The sequence below is a fragment of the Varanus komodoensis genome, unplaced genomic scaffold (genome assembly GCF_004798865.1).
Source record: "Varanus komodoensis strain SLA01 unplaced genomic scaffold, ASM479886v1 scaffold8, whole genome shotgun sequence".
NCBI classification, from domain to species: domain Eukaryota; kingdom Metazoa; phylum Chordata; class Lepidosauria; order Squamata; family Varanidae; genus Varanus; species Varanus komodoensis.
In genome coordinates, this window is record NW_025336481.1 from 10,210,541 (window position 1) to 10,226,609 (window position 16,069).

The 16,069-nt window shown below is 44.9% G+C and overlaps 1 protein-coding gene across 1 annotated transcript in view; it reads right to left on the minus strand.

Annotated features, from left to right (window-relative positions):
- PHACTR3 (phosphatase and actin regulator 3) overlaps nucleotides 1-16,069 on the minus strand; it is a 228,136-nt gene that overhangs the window by 61,138 nt on the left and 150,929 nt on the right. The window contains exon 11 of the mRNA XM_044455418.1: nucleotides 15,018-15,171. Coding sequence (XP_044311353.1) covers nucleotides 15,018-15,171 — 154 coding nt within the window. The remainder of the gene's footprint in view (nucleotides 1-15,017; nucleotides 15,172-16,069) is intronic.

The following is a 16,069-nucleotide window of genomic DNA, read 5'->3' on the forward strand; positions in this document are numbered from 1 at the left end:
AAGACTGAATCTCTGCTGTGGCTTGTTGTGTTTTTTTGCTGCCAGTATACAGCACGGGCCAAGTGACGATGTTATTTCAAAATACCAGATGTGGGGCATAGTCAAGTGACAGTTCTCTTAGCCGCTATTCCAGATGACTTCTTCAGACATATGGCTGAGCTAGCCCTGTGCATATGTATGTGCTCATTCTATGATAAAACGGTGAGACACAATAGCAAAGTTCCCTGAGCTCACTATGGAAATGAAGTTTGGGCAGGTCACAATAAGCCTCACCACAAAGGAATAAGTAGGCCTTTAAAGCAGTCCTTATTCATTTCTTTGAGCAGGGATTACTTGGAAGCAAACCCCAGAAAAAGAGAGCAAACTGAACCAAACCTGGATGTGGGGGGCTCCCTTTTCCCCATGGAAGGCTCCACTCCCCACTTCCAGTTTTCCTTTTAGGCATCTTGAAAAAGCAAAGCACCAGCTGCCTTTGAGGCACTCAGATCAGCTCAGGAAATAAAGTGAGCTATTTCCAATTGTAATAGCTTCTAATTGCAAGACTTTCTGGCTTGAGGACGGGTGGATTCACTTATCTTGCTAGCTAGAGCAGATGCTACTGGACCCGCCCCCCTCAATAGCACGACTCCACTGAACTATGTATTAGACGGGTTGGGACCCTCTGAACCGAATACAGCATGTGCCCAACTTTACGTAGGACGATCCTCTGCTTGAAGGGCTGTCTAGCCCAAAAGGACAGCAGGGACCCTGAAATCCACCACTGAAATTGCCAATCCACAGCTTCTGGAAAAAACAGTAGACACTCAGTTTCCCAACTTTCCCCAGTACAGTATGCATCATATCCCAATGTATAGTATATGAGTTCTATATTTACATATGCACATATAAATCAGTGCATGTAGATTTTGTGCACGTCTGTCTCCTCTTTTTTGGGTATCCCTAGCGAGTAATTGGCCACCCTAAATCTGCTGTTAAAAAGAGGGGTGGGGGGGGTGAAAAGGAGTAAACTGATCAGTAAAAGAAAATTATTTGTTGGATCTTTGGTTCCCCGTGTATTTCAAAAATTTACACATTCTTCCTGGTGGGAATAGGACAATCATTAAGCCTGTCATTAAGTAACAGTCTGCCTGGCCGTCCATTTCCTAACATGCCCCCTGCAAAAGCATTGTTAAATCAGTCCCAAAAGTTTCCTACACATGATGTGAAGTCACACAAGTCTTGCCGAGGGCAGTAACTGCTAGAATTATTTTCCGTTGATCAGAGAGAGGTCACATGAAAAGGGCCAAGTCTTTGCACATTCGACCCAGAAAACCTTCATACATTTCACAACATGCCACAAGGATTCGAAGATTCAAAGGCTTGGCATTTTTTTTACAGTTCCTGGATGGTTACATAAGGGCACCTTCTGGTCTGGAGGCAACCAATAAAGAAGCAATGTTATAGCCCAGCTGTAGGGTGTTTATTTGCTGCAAAGCACGCCAATCACCCTTGGTGGCTACCGATGTTCTTCCAGGAACACCATTACACTGCGAGGACAATACGCCACCTGAAGCCAAATGAAATCTTTGAGGAATAACTGCTCACTGCTTGGTGCTCTTGCTGCTGGGAAATGCCTCCCGGCCACACGGGTCTAACCAAATAATAGAAAAACAACCAGGCAAGATCTCTTGAATTGACTCCATAGCCTTGAATTTACAAGCGCTGAGCAGGGCTGCCCGGGGCAGGGGCTTTTGCAGGGTATTCATTCAGAAGGTCACCATAAGTCAGAGACAACTCAAGAGCATGTAGCAACAACAGCAGCAGCAATTTATTTCACGACACGCTCAGTTTTAATCTGCAAACCCAATGCTTCCAAGCTTTTGCTGGCCAACACATACTGTTAGCAAAATCTTTCTTTATCTTTCCATTTCTGCCACTTCTCCGTATAGACGCTGCATCCTTCTTGCCCTCTTTATTGAGAACATTTAATACGGGATGGTGCTGGGTTTAAGCACAGTTCTTTGTACTATTTTTTATGGAAACCTGTGGAAATAGCTTCTGATTAAAAAGCATGCTTCTGATTGTGCTTCACAACTGCAATCCTATGAGCACGTCTAAGGAATGGTATTTCCTGGTAAGCATCCAGGATTGGGAGACATGCTCTATATTTTAAATGTTACCTTAGTTTGTTACACACTTAGGAGCAAACAACACATTTTGCAAATCTTACAGGCTGCGGCTGCCATTTTGCTGAGGCTGCCATTTTCCTTTATTCCAGTGCAACTGTGGTCCTGTAGGATCAGGAACAGCACGGTCCTAGAGGAAAAAAATACACCCTCCACTCCACCCAAATCCCTCTTCCACTGTACAAGGGGAGAGCTGATAAAAGCAAACGCGCCCCTTGATTTGTGGATGGGCATGGAATTTGGGATGGAGGAATGGGGGTGTCGAGGTTTCATCCTTCCCTCCTGTTGCTTGCTGTCCTTGATCCAAACTGGAAACTTGCTGCCCTTGATCCAAGCTGCAGTTATCCCAGAGTAAGGAAAATGATGAGCTACACCTAAGTCATTAGCGAGACGTGTTGTTCGTGCTCTTGGACCGAGCATCCATCTGGGTGCATGATGCTCATACTCAGCTCTTCCTCTTGGAGAGCTTTCGGAACTTGGCTATGGAATGCCTTCTGCAGGGAGCTTTGGCTTGCGCCATGACTTTCTCTGAGCTGCCAGCTGAAAATCTTTCTGTTTGGCCAGGCTCTTTAAACAGTTGATGTTTAAGCGGTTGATAGGCTTGCTATTTTTATTGTGAACGTGTGCCACCTGAATGTTGCAAGCCACCACGAAATCAAGACCAGTGCAGGGTTGCACAGAAGTGTCTTTAACAAATGCATGAGAGCTCTGAACAGCTCACATCATTCATTCATTCATTCATTCATTCATTCATTAAAAGCTTTTGTATGCCGTTCTATTATGCAAGATCTCAGGACGGCTTACAATATTTAAAAAGACAATTAAAACATTTGCAATAAATCATAAAACAGAACGAAACAAACAGAGCTACGAAACTTAAAAACTATTAAAGTTTAGAGTATTGTTTAAATAAAAAGGTTTTGGTCTGGCCATTAGGTGCCATTAGGTGCCATTTTGGTCTCTCATCCAGAGGCCAGAAATGCTACATTTCAGCAGTAGCACTGTGCACCTTTGGGAGAGATATTATATTAGATTAAGGGCACAATTGTATGATTGCACAGGCGGGAAAAGTCCTACAACTCCCAGCATGCCTCAGGTTGCACCTGCTGGGAATTGTGGAACTTTCCAGTCTAGACATGCACAGCTTGCTTTGGTTAGATGAGGAATGGCAAAGAAAGGCGGAAATGGGAAGATAAATAGGGAAAGGTAGGTAGGTAAGTAGCTAAATAGGCAGAAGATAAACAGGTACGTTAGATAACAGAGAGTGGATAAGGAGCTCTTTTCTCTCCCTTTCCCAATATGCCAAAACCTAATGGGAACATCCTATGAAGTTGATTGGTGGGAGGTTTGGGACAGATAAAAGGAAGGAGTTCTTCATACAGTGCTCAGTTAAACTATGCAATCCACTTCCACAAGATGGAGTGCTGTCTACCAAACTGGATCACTTTACCGGGGAGTCTGACAAATTCCTTAAGGATAAGGTGACCAAAGGCTGCTAGTCCTGATGGCTACACGCTGCATCCAATATCAGGGACGAGTGCCACCACACACCAGTCGCTGGAACATGGCAGGCAGGACAGCTCAAGCCCTGCCCTGATATAGATAGATAGACAGACAGACAGACAGACAGACAGACAGGAGGCAGGTAGGCAGAGATATGGCAGGAGGGAAAGAGAGACAGTCTCTGAGTATGTAAGTCTAGACGCCAGGCTGAGGACCACTTAATGCATCGTGCCTCTTTATTTAAATTACTTGAACAAGCTTGACAGAACACGAAGTGGAAAATGCAGGTATATAATTTGTTCTAGGAATCTCAACACCAGGGATAATAGAACATGTCTAACTGTGGCTGGCTGTACAAATTGTCCTGCAAGAGCCCTATTAGTTCGTCCACTGCAAGCTAAATCTAATCAAATGGGCTCGGCTCTTCCTTCTCATCTCCTCCCCTTTCACCACTTCTCTTCACCAAAATAAGAAGCACTTATGGTAAATAATCATCCTTACAAATGTCTCCTGGAAAAAAAAAAAAAGCAGCCCTCTTGTCTCAAAAGGCTCAATCCCTTTAATGCCGTGTAATGCCATTGAGGGATCATTATCTGCACTCAGGCCGCATAATCAAGGGTTGACATAGAAGGCCAGCCTTTCCTAGTAGCAGCCTCTGTCAAACAATGGAGCATTATCAAAATGCATGGTGACCTCATGCAACAGGGGCAGGGGAATTAATTTGAGAGGAAGGCTGCAGAGAGAGAGAGAGAGAGAGAGAGAGAGAGAGAAAATGTGGGTGAAAGGCAGAACCATTCCAGGAATGGTTAGGAGAAAGAGGGGAGCCACTGTTGCTATGACAACAGTTTCCTGGTTTATTTTGTAAGGAAACAGAGAAGGTACCAGATGGAAGACACGACACATAGCCAGCGCAGTGACTTCAAGAAGCTCTGGTCTCACTTTGATTGGCACCAAGCCATTTGGAGAGTCCTTCCTTGCCTCTCTGGGTAGGATGAGGTCCAGATGACTGGGCCATCTCGGTTTCCCTGGATCAATCGCATTTCATTAGAAGAAGTTTCAGCGTCACTACAGAACTCAAGGGCATCTCTAAGGATCTGAGATGATATGAATCCACCTTCTCCAATCTGGTGCCTTCCAGACATGCTGGACTATAGCCCTCATCACCCCCAGCCAGCTTGGCCAATGATTGCAAGTGACAGACATTGCATCTGGAGGGCAGAATGTGGGGAGGCCGACCTCTGTCCATACATATCCGTGTGGCAAGGCGGCATTTCCATTTCCCGACCTCAAAGAACTGGATGCAAGGCCCACATGTGGCCTTCTGAAAGTCGTGCAACCGGTACACAGGCATTTGCTAACAAACGTCCAGGAAATGAAAGTGCTTTGATGTCTCAAGAGAGTCAATCACGCCAAAACATTTTCTGTGACTAAGCTATGAAGCTCTGTACCAGCACATCCTCCCATCTTGGTGTGCACAGCAGGGAGATCCGTTTCTGGTCTGGTTCCTGGAATGCCATGAAGGTTGTTGGTGGGAGTTGTTTACAAAAACGATCATGCTTTCAGGAAAATGCACTGACGACTGCCTGTAACTGGAAAAACTGGGTGGGAAGGTAGGGTGTTTTAAATCCATTTGGCTCCATTCTGGATGTATGAGTAGAGGACAAAGCTCTTCCTGCATCACTGGCAGGCCTGCTGCAATTACGCTAGGGACCTGGCTCAGTGCACTGGATGTTTCCTCATCAAATGAAGTGATCCAACAAGGACCGTTTCTTCATTTGCCAAGAGACAAGGGATACGTGAAGCCACACCTTTACGGAAGGTAATGTGAATTCTCAGAGATGGCTCATTTCATCTTAACGCTCACACCGTTCCAATAATCTCACACCATGACTTGCCATCTCGGCAGTCATTTATTCCCATACGAGATGTTAGCAAAAACAGCATGGGTCCTGAACAGCCTGTAGAGTAGGATGTCTTCCTATCCATCTGTTTCCTGACCAGCTTCACAACCTGCCTCAGCAGCACTTCTGTTTCATCAGCTGCAGCCTAGGAAATGGCAACCTTCCATCCACTTATACCCAAATTTACTTCCAGTTATATCACCCTTCTCCCAACACATGCTGCCTGAATGCATCAGACTGTAAGTACCACTATTCCCAGTCCACACAAACTGGCTGGAAATTGTAGGAGTTGCAGTCCAGCGCATGCGGAAGGCACCAGGTTGGGAAGGCTGAGCTACACTCACGTATTGCTACTGCTCTTATAGCAAGCCCACAAGCCATGAAATTGGTTCTAAGTGAGGGGAGGGGTGGAGAATCTACACAGGAGCCCTTTCCATGTAACAAGGAGTGTTGTCAAGCATTTATGCAACACACAATTACCATAACAGGAGCACAACATTTTTGAAAGTAGCACTGTTTTCACTGTGTCGAAAATGTGATCTTGTGTCACACACAAATGCAATTATAGGAGAAGTAGGAGTTGGAAATGCAAGGCCCTTAAATCTCATTTTGTAATGTTTGTTTAATTAGGCTTAAGCACATGTTCACTGATGAGAAAGAGCAGAGGTTTTTAAAAATGTAATTCATAGCTGCCACCTTGAAGCTAAAGCAAAGCCTTCTCCCAGGCTGACTTTTTCAAGATATATTGAGGGCACGAACATCAGTACATTTTGAGCTCCTTGCAGCCTCTATCTCACACTTTTCTAGGAATAAGCAGATTGAAGACTAAGTTTGGGATGAACCTGATCTGAATCCATCCCTCTAAGTAATTGGGGGATTCCTTTTGTGTGTGGCCCAGATTTCCAAACTCAGCCAAGGCAAGAGGAAGCCCATGAATGCTCATGGATACCTGGCTGCAACAGGCCACCTTCTTCCACAGCAGCTGGTGCAGGAGAAAAGCATTGCTAGCAGTCGCTGGAGGCTCCTCTCCTTGCATGGCCAGCCTTCTTCAGTGTCAGGTGTACCACTGAAATGGCAGCTGTACCTGGCATGGGAGAGAGGTACTGCTTGTGCAGCAGGTGGGGCTCAATTCCAGGTAAGCACCTTGCAAATGCTGGGCATGCTCACCAGGAACTTGGGCTCTGTTAAAAAGATACCTACAAGGAATTGAAAGTATACCTTCAAGACATGGTCAACCAGAAGATGATGGACCTTTCAGAACTATATAAGCTGCCCAAGGTGTTCCTCGTCCAAGTTCAGATATAAGAAATGATAGTTTCCTGTTACATACAAAGTGATCCATTCAACCAGTGCTGCTAGATATGAGTTTTTCTGCTATTCTTTTCTACCATTCTTCTCATTTGGGGAGAAGGGCATGTCTTCATTACTACATTAATCACTACATACATTTCCAGGGGAGAATGAACATACTGGAGCAAGAGTCATTTGAAGAAATTCTGGTTTCATCTCCAAAAGAATATTCTGTGAGGCATTTCAGACTTGATTTATATCAAGAATGTTAGAATCAAGATTAATTAAATGTGAAGTGAGAAATCTCCTTCCAACTCTATCTCCCTTTCTCTTTCAGTACTAAAATTTGAAGTCAAGCAGACAAAATGACTTGAGGTAGGTTTAGGGCATGCCAAGGAAATATATATAATCCAAATTTAACTCACTGAATTCAGAACCAGAAGGTGGAATTTGGCCACTAGATGCTGTTAAAGGTAAAGGTAAAGGTTTCCCCTTGACGTTACGTCCAGTCATGCCTGACTCTAGGGGGCGGTACTCATCGCCGTTTCCTAGCCGAGGGAGCCAGCGTTTGTCCGCAGACAGTCTCCGTGGTCATGTGGCTGGCATGACTAAACACCGAAGTGCACGGAACACTGTTACCTGTCCACCGAAGTGGTACCTTTTTCTCTACTTGCATTTGCATGCTTTCGTACTGCAAGGTTGGCAGGAGCTGGGACGGAGCAACGGGAACTCACCCCCATTGTGCAGATTCGAACCGGTGACCTTTCGATCAACCAGCCCAGCAGCACAGCGGTTTAAACCACTGCGCCACCTGCAGTCCCTGTAGATGCTGTTAGGTTGTTGTTATTTTTTTAAAAAAATGTTACACATTAACTTAAAAGGAATCTCCTAGCACTGTCGAGATAACTAAATGGAAACTGCATTCCAGAGACTATTAAAAATAATTTTATTCTACTTTTAATGCAAAAACTCTGCCATCTGTTAATTCAAGACACTGAGGAAAGAGAAGACAATCACATCCACATTAGTGATGAGCAGATCTGTCAAGCTTGTTGAGGTTTTCAGTTTTCTGCTGTGAAAATCATTCCATCCAAACTGAATATTTCATTTTTACACATAAATTCAAATGTTTTTTGTTGTGTATTTCTCAAATGTACATACTTTTGCATGCACACACTCAACAGCTAACTTGTTTCTGAGCTTTGTAAGAGGGTCTCTCTGTGAATTTTTCAGATGTGCTCAGGTCATCAAATGTATTTGTTCTTCTCTTGTAGCATGCACATAGATTTCCAACTGCAAATTGAATTCAGCTCTGCATTCAATTCCAAGAGGTGTAGATTGGGTAAATCCAATTTAAAAATCCTTCAACAGAAAAAAATTCTCATCTATCCTTAATTTGTGTCTTTCTTGTGGGTTTCCAGAACCATTTTCCTAGAGATTGTGGCTTGGTCCACCAGACCAACATGCCCATTTTCTTATAAAGCTCAAGATCTGGAACAAGAGAATTCTCACAGCGTTCTCCTCATCTGCTATTTATTTCCCCCTTTCGCTCTTGATAAGAAGAAGAAAGTGGAATTTGGGAGCAAACCTGATCAAGCACATGTGGTTTCTTAAAAACTGGGTTCCTCAAAAGTTCATCCTGAAGACTAACCACAAAGTACTCTGAGATACTCTATAAATTTCATGTAAAAGATAAGTAAGAACCAATAACAATAAACAAACACCAGATAGAATGAGCTACTACTTATCAAGCATATCTCTGGGTTACTCTATCTGTTCCAGCGCATGCAAGCTTATCTCCTTATAAGAACAGAACATCTTATAATCATATCATACAACGTAAGCCTTTGGACTTCCAATACTTTGGAAAGAAGTGTACCACTTGAAGCTCAAGAATCAGATGACTCACATGTGGAGATGATGCTAAAGGAATGAGAAGCGCCCTGGGATCCCTTTCTTCTCCATCTCCAAGTCATCTGAAAGAGAACATTTCTTTCTCATCCAGAATGGGCTTGTGTGGGGGGTAGCTTAGCATTTTCCGAATAAGACAGACCCAGCTTGCTACCTCAGATGAGCTGGCAGGACAAGAAGAACAAGATATGTGGTTTCCTTTTCCTCCTGCAGCACGGTCACAATCCAAGAAGCACCAAGCTTTTCAGAGAGAGGAATTTGATCGTAATTTGATGTTGAGCTGCAGTGAAGTTGGCTCTTAACAGGTGCCTGGACAACAACTGGAAATGAGTAAATGCTCCAAAGCACCACTGGGGATACATTTGGAAGAACTAAGGTCATTCTGAAGGCTCAGAAAAACCTGCCCAACCTTGCTCCACCTGGCCCCTCGCATGTCGGCCTAAGCTGCCTGTCTTGCCTAGACCATCACCTTCTCGCAGCTTGTCACTGGTGGCGGCACCACTGAGAAAGACCCTGACCAACTGGGCAAGGAGGCAACTCAGCCAGGCCATGTGCTTCAGCAGATGTCATGCATGTGTGAGATGGATCGCTCTGCTCTTACCTCTTGGTCTGAGGGGGCAGCAAGTCAGTCCTGGGTGAGCAGTGAGCATTGCAAGGAGGGTGGAGGGCAGAACGGTGTGCCGTCTCCGCTGCCAACCTCTTCTCTCTCCTGATTCCCCCCCTGCTCTTCTCACAACCACCACTTAGCAGGAAAGCTAATGAAGAGTGTGTTTGAAGGGGGCTGGCGGGTAAGGTTCTAGGGAACGGTGAGGACTGGGCAGAGGGTGGGGATGGCAGGGAGGATAGCAAGAATCCTTCTGGGCACAGAAGTATTGGCAGGTGGAACTTTAAAGGGGCACTTCTTGTTGGAGTCTGTCTTTTAGAAAATGGGTAAGTATGAGGACCTGTTCGAGATTTATACACTTAGGCATGAGTGGAACAATTGGATAAGGATTTCCTTGTATTCCTAAACGTGATGGTCATCTAGTGATGCTGACTAGTGGGAGTGAGGACAGGCACAGAAGGAAGTCCTTCTTTACAGAGCACAGGGACAAACTATGCAATCTGCCACTATAAAATGTATTGGTAGCCCAAGGTTCACCTCACTTTGAAACAGGATCCAGGCAAACAAGCAGGGTTCTCACAACAAAATGTGGTGGTATATCCCTGGTGTGGATGCAACCTCCCAGAAGTGGAGATAATAATTTCAATGGGGTGCCCTAGATGGCCATTCCCCTTGTGTGGGGCTATACCCTTCCCCACAACTGTGAATTCTTTTGGCTTTTGTGCAGCTTTTTCTCCTTTCAAAATGGCTGAAATGTTTTCCCTAAGGCTTCATTTACTGGCAGTAAAGGCTTTATGCCAAAATATGCTGGAGTGGGGGATCGCTGTGCCCCTTTTGCCCATGGCCTCACCTCACTGCCTTCAGCCTTGCCCCCGCCTGGAATGCAGCCCCTGGGAGATCCTCCAGAACTGACCCCCAAATGCACATCCAGACCAGACAGATGGGCATCTCCGTGAATCGCATGGACAGTCGTGCAATGGCAGCGTGGATGAATGGGTGGGCATTGCATGTCTCACTTAAGGAGGCGTTGGGTCATGCTGGATCAAGCCAAAGGCCTGTTGTCTGGGTCCCCACAGCGGCCAGCCAGCCAGCCAGCCAGCCAGCCCCTGATGGCCCGGGAAGCTCACGAGCAGGGCTCCTCCACTATCTCAAGGTTATTCCCCATTAACCAGGATTCAGAGACACTGAGCCTCTGATCTTGAAGGCAGCAAAGCCATCAGAACTAGCAGCTGCTGCCTCCTCCATGCATTTGCCTGACCCTACTGCACGGCCTTTTAGCTGGACCTCATCTTGTGATCGCAAGTTCCAGTTAAATTCCAGTCCTGGCTCCAGCATTTGGAGGGCCTTGAGCAAGACACCCTCAGCGGACTTTCTCTTCTAGCAAGGCAACCTTCTCCTCCCCGTCGTCCCCAGCAGTTACTGCTTCTCCGCCTCTTTTTCATTGCTGCAACCACTTGCCTGTGTTGAGATTTCCAACACAGCATTCCAGAAACCTGAGTCTGGCTTGCTCATTTGCTTAACGTGTTCATTAGCATTCCTCAAAAAAAGGCCCAACAGAGAGACTTAGTAGGACCCTGAAAATAAGCAAATATTTCTTTGAGAGTGTGTTCACATGTTTAATATTTAATAAACTGGAAGAAGAGGGGGTTGATTTTCCAGCCTCCTTCCTCAATTAGTCTCCCAGCGCTCTAGCAGCCAAGCGTTGTGTGGGAGGCCTCCGCACAGATTCCTGCACCCCTCCAACAAGGCTCAGCTAAAATATTAATGCTTGCAAATTTATCCAAATTTAGCTTTGCATTTTAATGAGCCATCTGACTTACAATTTTTCTCTTCTACAAGTCCTCTGTTTGCCCAATATGAAGAGAGTTAGACAGCTGAGTCCCTTATCGTTGGCTTACATTCATGTAACAATTTATACAACTTCTCTAAATGTAAAACAGAGTCCCCAGAGCAGGCAAGTGAAACCTGGAAGAGCTGGCATGATGATGCAGAGGGAAAAGTGCAAACCGGAAAAGAAAAAAAAATGTAATTTCTTCTTCTTATTCTATTAACTCTTTAAAGGGATTTCTGGATGGAACTCATGCAGACGATTCCCTCCAGCCTGAAGCAGTACATCCAAGTGGGACCTTTCCTCTGTACTTTTGCCAAGAGTGTGAATGCGGCTTGATTTAGCTGAGTTTGGGCAGAAGCATTCATGGCAATGGCCACACATCAACTGATGTGTAAACTTCACTGGAAAGGAAAGTAGAATGTGTACGTGCACGAAAATGTTGGTGGAGAATAACCTAAGATGGCTCCATAAAGTAGAAGTAAAAATGACAAGAATATCAAAGAGGCTGAAACAGAAGAAATAGACACATGTACCAATTCAAATTCTGGAGCTCATGAAGGGTAGGTTAATGTGCATTGGCTTTTGGAAAACCCGCTTGTAGTCCCTTCCAGACAACCCTTCCTGCTGGCCCTTCCCAAATTTATTCTGATTATAGTGTTAGATAGACTGGCAGTGAGAATGGATTCTGCTATCTTTAAAGTCCAGATGCACCCTCACTGCCACTGACAAAGGATGGGAACTGTATCTCCCCTGTTGCCCAGCTCAATGGACGGTGCTGGAAAGCACTGGAATCTCTATTTCCCAAACTCTTCTACAGGCAGTGGGGGAGCAGCTAGCCCTTAAGCAGTGCAGGGAAGGCTGAAAGCAGGAAGAACATAAGTCATATCAGTAGCTTAGTGGCAGAACAGAAGCTTTGCACATCAAAGGCCCCAGGTTCAGCCCCCAGCATCTCCAGGAAGCCCTGGGGAGGAATCCTGCCTAAAACCCTGGTGAAGTGCTGCCGGTCCGTGTCAAAAATAAATTGACTCATAGACAGCTTCCTATGTTCCAAACTCAGAGATGAGTTAAAAATGAGTGAAATGAAGAATGAAGGGCCACTAGGATGGTGGCTGGTTTGGAGGGTAAGCCATATGAGGAGAGACTGAGGGAACTGGGTCTTTTCAGCCCGGAGAGGAGGAGACTCGGAGGGTACCTGTTAGCAACATACAGGAATGTGAGGGGGTGCCATGCAGATGTGGGCCATGGCTTTTTTTTCCCTGCAGTGGAGGGCAGGATGTATTCCAATGGAGCAAAGCTCAGGGAACCAAGATTTAGGGTGGATGTCAGGAAATACTTCCTGATGGTTAGGACCCCTAGGGTATGGAGTGGGCTTCCATGGGAGGTGGCTGAAGCCTCAACGATGAGGGTGTTTAAGGATAGGCTGGACATGTACATGGTAGGCATGCCATGAGTGAAGCTGGCTGGATCCAGGGGTCAAACTAGATGGCCCAGGAGAGCCCTTCTGATTCACTCTGTTTCTGTGTTTCTAAAATAATCTTGGTTGGTCAGATCCAACCAAGCCCAAATGAACTCATGGAAAGCAAACACATGGCACACTTATCTGGAGAGTGAGCTCGCCCATCACCAAGTCATCTCTGACTTATGGCAACCCGATGAAGGAAAATCCTCCCATGCCCCGTCCATGACAGCCCTGCTCAGGGATTCTAAATTTCAGTATGTGGCTTCCTTTATGGAGTCCATCCATCTCTTGTCCAGTCTTTCTTCCCTTCTTCTGCCTTTGATTTTCCCTTGCATGGTGGCTTCCCCAGGGAGTCTTTCTTTCTTATGATGTACTCAAAGTACGACAGCTTAAGTTTTGTCATTTTTTTTTCTACTAGGGAAAACTTTGGCTTGATTTGATCTAGGACCGACTTCTTCTAACTCCATATTTGTCCATGTTAGGCAAATCTGTTTATTTATTTTTAATTCAAAATGAGCACATTGAAGAAATGAGAACTGTGTTAAAATTAGAATAGTCAGCAGACGGCACTACAGATGGCTAGAAGGCAAGCTTAGAATAATGCACCGCTTTGTTGGGACCAGGTTACCAACCGTTTAATGGGAATATACGATTGATTCACACTGTGGAAGCTGTTCATAATTACAGACCAACTTCCTGTCAGTGTGGAATGACTGAAATCCAAGTCACTGGCCACTGAGGAGAGAATCAGTTATGCTTCTGAGTCCATATTTCAAAAAATGGATCCAGTATCCATTTCAGCCTGGATCCAAGGCATTTGTGCTAGACATGGAGGTCAGAATCATTCTAGTGAGAGTTGGATCCCTCCTTGCTCCTGGGACTTTGGCAGTGTCCACCAGGGTTTCTGACTCACATGTTGCGGCAAGAGCTACTTTGCTTAATTTCACAAAGAGCAGCCAACTATCTACCCAACTTCACTTTTCAGAAATTGCTTGAAACTAGTGGAAAATAAGTCCATACACCATCTTTGAGGGAATGGCCTTCAGGTACTTCCCATATGGGATCAGTTTATTGGAATAAGTGCAATTTAGGAGTACCCACGAAGTTCTTAGGGTGACACCAAAGATACACGTGTGTCACACAAGTGATGCCTTACATAGCAGATGGATGTTTATGACATTTGACATAATCTCAAACAAAATACTTTTCACTTGAGGCAGTTTCAGATAATCCACAACATCAATGAGATGATACTAACTGGAGTAGATGCATGCATGAACCAGCCCCAGTTTAGGAGAAATGATTAGAATATTTGATATCTGTAGGGGACACTGTCCAATACTAAATTTTCTGCAGAGACCTCCAATCCCACTCACAGTTAATTCTATGCAGAGGCAGACCACAATTGATAAAATATCCCAACCCTGAGAACAAGGAGACTGTCATTTTACCACTATCATCACCATCAATACTTCTGCCACTTGCTGCTGCAAAAGCACCCTTGAAGTAACGTACCCACACAAATACAGAAATCCATAATTAATATAACAGAACCTTCCTAAATCAATATAAACCACACGAGTCGAATAATTCAAATTAAAATGAACACCATAAAACATCTAAATAGTCGCAGTACAGACATTCTCTCTGTCCTGCCTTGGCCCCTGACTCCTTCACAGAGCCTAGAATGAACACTGGAGAAGCAGACCACACCATAAGCACCATTCAGATGGCCGGGAAAATAAACATGTCTTTGCCTGGTGCTGAAAGAAGGCAGTGTTGGTGCCAGCCAAGTTGCCCTGTATTCCATAAACACAGGGCTATTGTGGAGAACGCCTGCTCCTGAACTGCCATCCCACTGAATTTTAATTCCACCCTTCTCTCCGCTTCTGCTAGCCCAAAGGCGAGAACTTGCCCTCCCACAAATTTGTGCATGTGAAGTAGATCAGCACAGATGGTGTGACTTTGAGTTCTTTGCATGTACCTGGCACTCATATTTCGAATCCAAATTCAAATTTGAAATGTTAGATTTTGCTACAGTTCAGTCCCCACCAAGAAGCAACTCCCCATTTCTATTTCAGCTGTAGAAAAGGAAACATTTAGGACAAGGGATCTTTGGACAACCTCCTACTTCCAAAGCTCTCTCATTTGGGCATCTGGAAGCAGTGCATTGAAAGTGATTGACAAGGGTTTCCTTCCGCCCTTGAAACCCCAACAGTTGAGCTCAAAGGAACAGGGACCAAATTCGTGACTGCTGAGAATGTTTGTTGTACAAAAGGAACTGGGCAAAATGCACGTGCACTGCAAGGAGGGCCATTTTGTCCTCCCAAGTCTTGCACCAAACGTCACTTACTTGGATAGTTTCATCTCAATTTGCTGCCGGATCTCTTGTCTCTCTTCGTCGGTCCTACTTGGGAAGATGTTCCTGTCTTCTAACTCCTGTTTGCTTGGCCTGTTCCTCAGTTTCACTGCCAGCAACTCTTTCTTGCATTTTCTTGGCAACGTACCTGGAGTACATATTGAAAAATAACGTGGACGTGTCAGAGCGGCTGTTACTAAAATGGGCAAAGGGACATCACTTATTGGATAAAGTTGTTTTGTGAATCAGAAATGCAAGCTATGGACTCCTCAGGGATCTTCTGCTGGCAGGCCATGGGCCTTCCATTTGTGGGATAAAGAGGATTGGATGGGAAAGGCATGGAAGAGGGTTCTGACTCAAGACTCAAGTGTGGGGACTCCTAAAAGGGCCATTGGGAATTTGTTTACTGGGTCCACTAACATTTCAGACTTCATAACTCTTTTTCAGCAGAGATTTTTATGTAAAATGTGCAAGTCATTTAGCAAATTGAATGGTTCGATGCAAACTCTCACAGTTGTCTTAGCATGGATTTGCTTCCATGGATTGTGTGGATTTGTACTCATTAAATTGCCATTGGGGGAGATCTGGAAGCCATGAAAAGCACTAGATGGATAAAACTTTGCCAACATGCCACTGAAGGTAGTCGACACTCCTTTCTTTCCTTCCTGGACAGGAAGGACATCATGCAATTGGCTTGCCCATGTGGTATTGGAAGAAGCATCTGTGATGTTGCCATAACATAGAAGAGAGCTTACAAGAACCCACACGGCAAATAAGAATCCAGCAAGTAAACTGAAGCTGCATCTTGGGAGAAAAAAATTATTAGGCTAGTGTATTATTAGAGGCTGCTTGGGAGAGCCATTATACTTAGGGTTAAGACTTCACCACCTGCTTGGCATGACAACTTGCATCCCTAAACTGGGATTAAGCCAAACAATCCATTGGGTGGCAAATTCCAGTGGTTTACTGTACAGTCCTGTCTAGAAACTATATCTTTTTTCATTTTTATTATACAACAGGCACTGGAGTGGGGTGGGGAAGAAAGT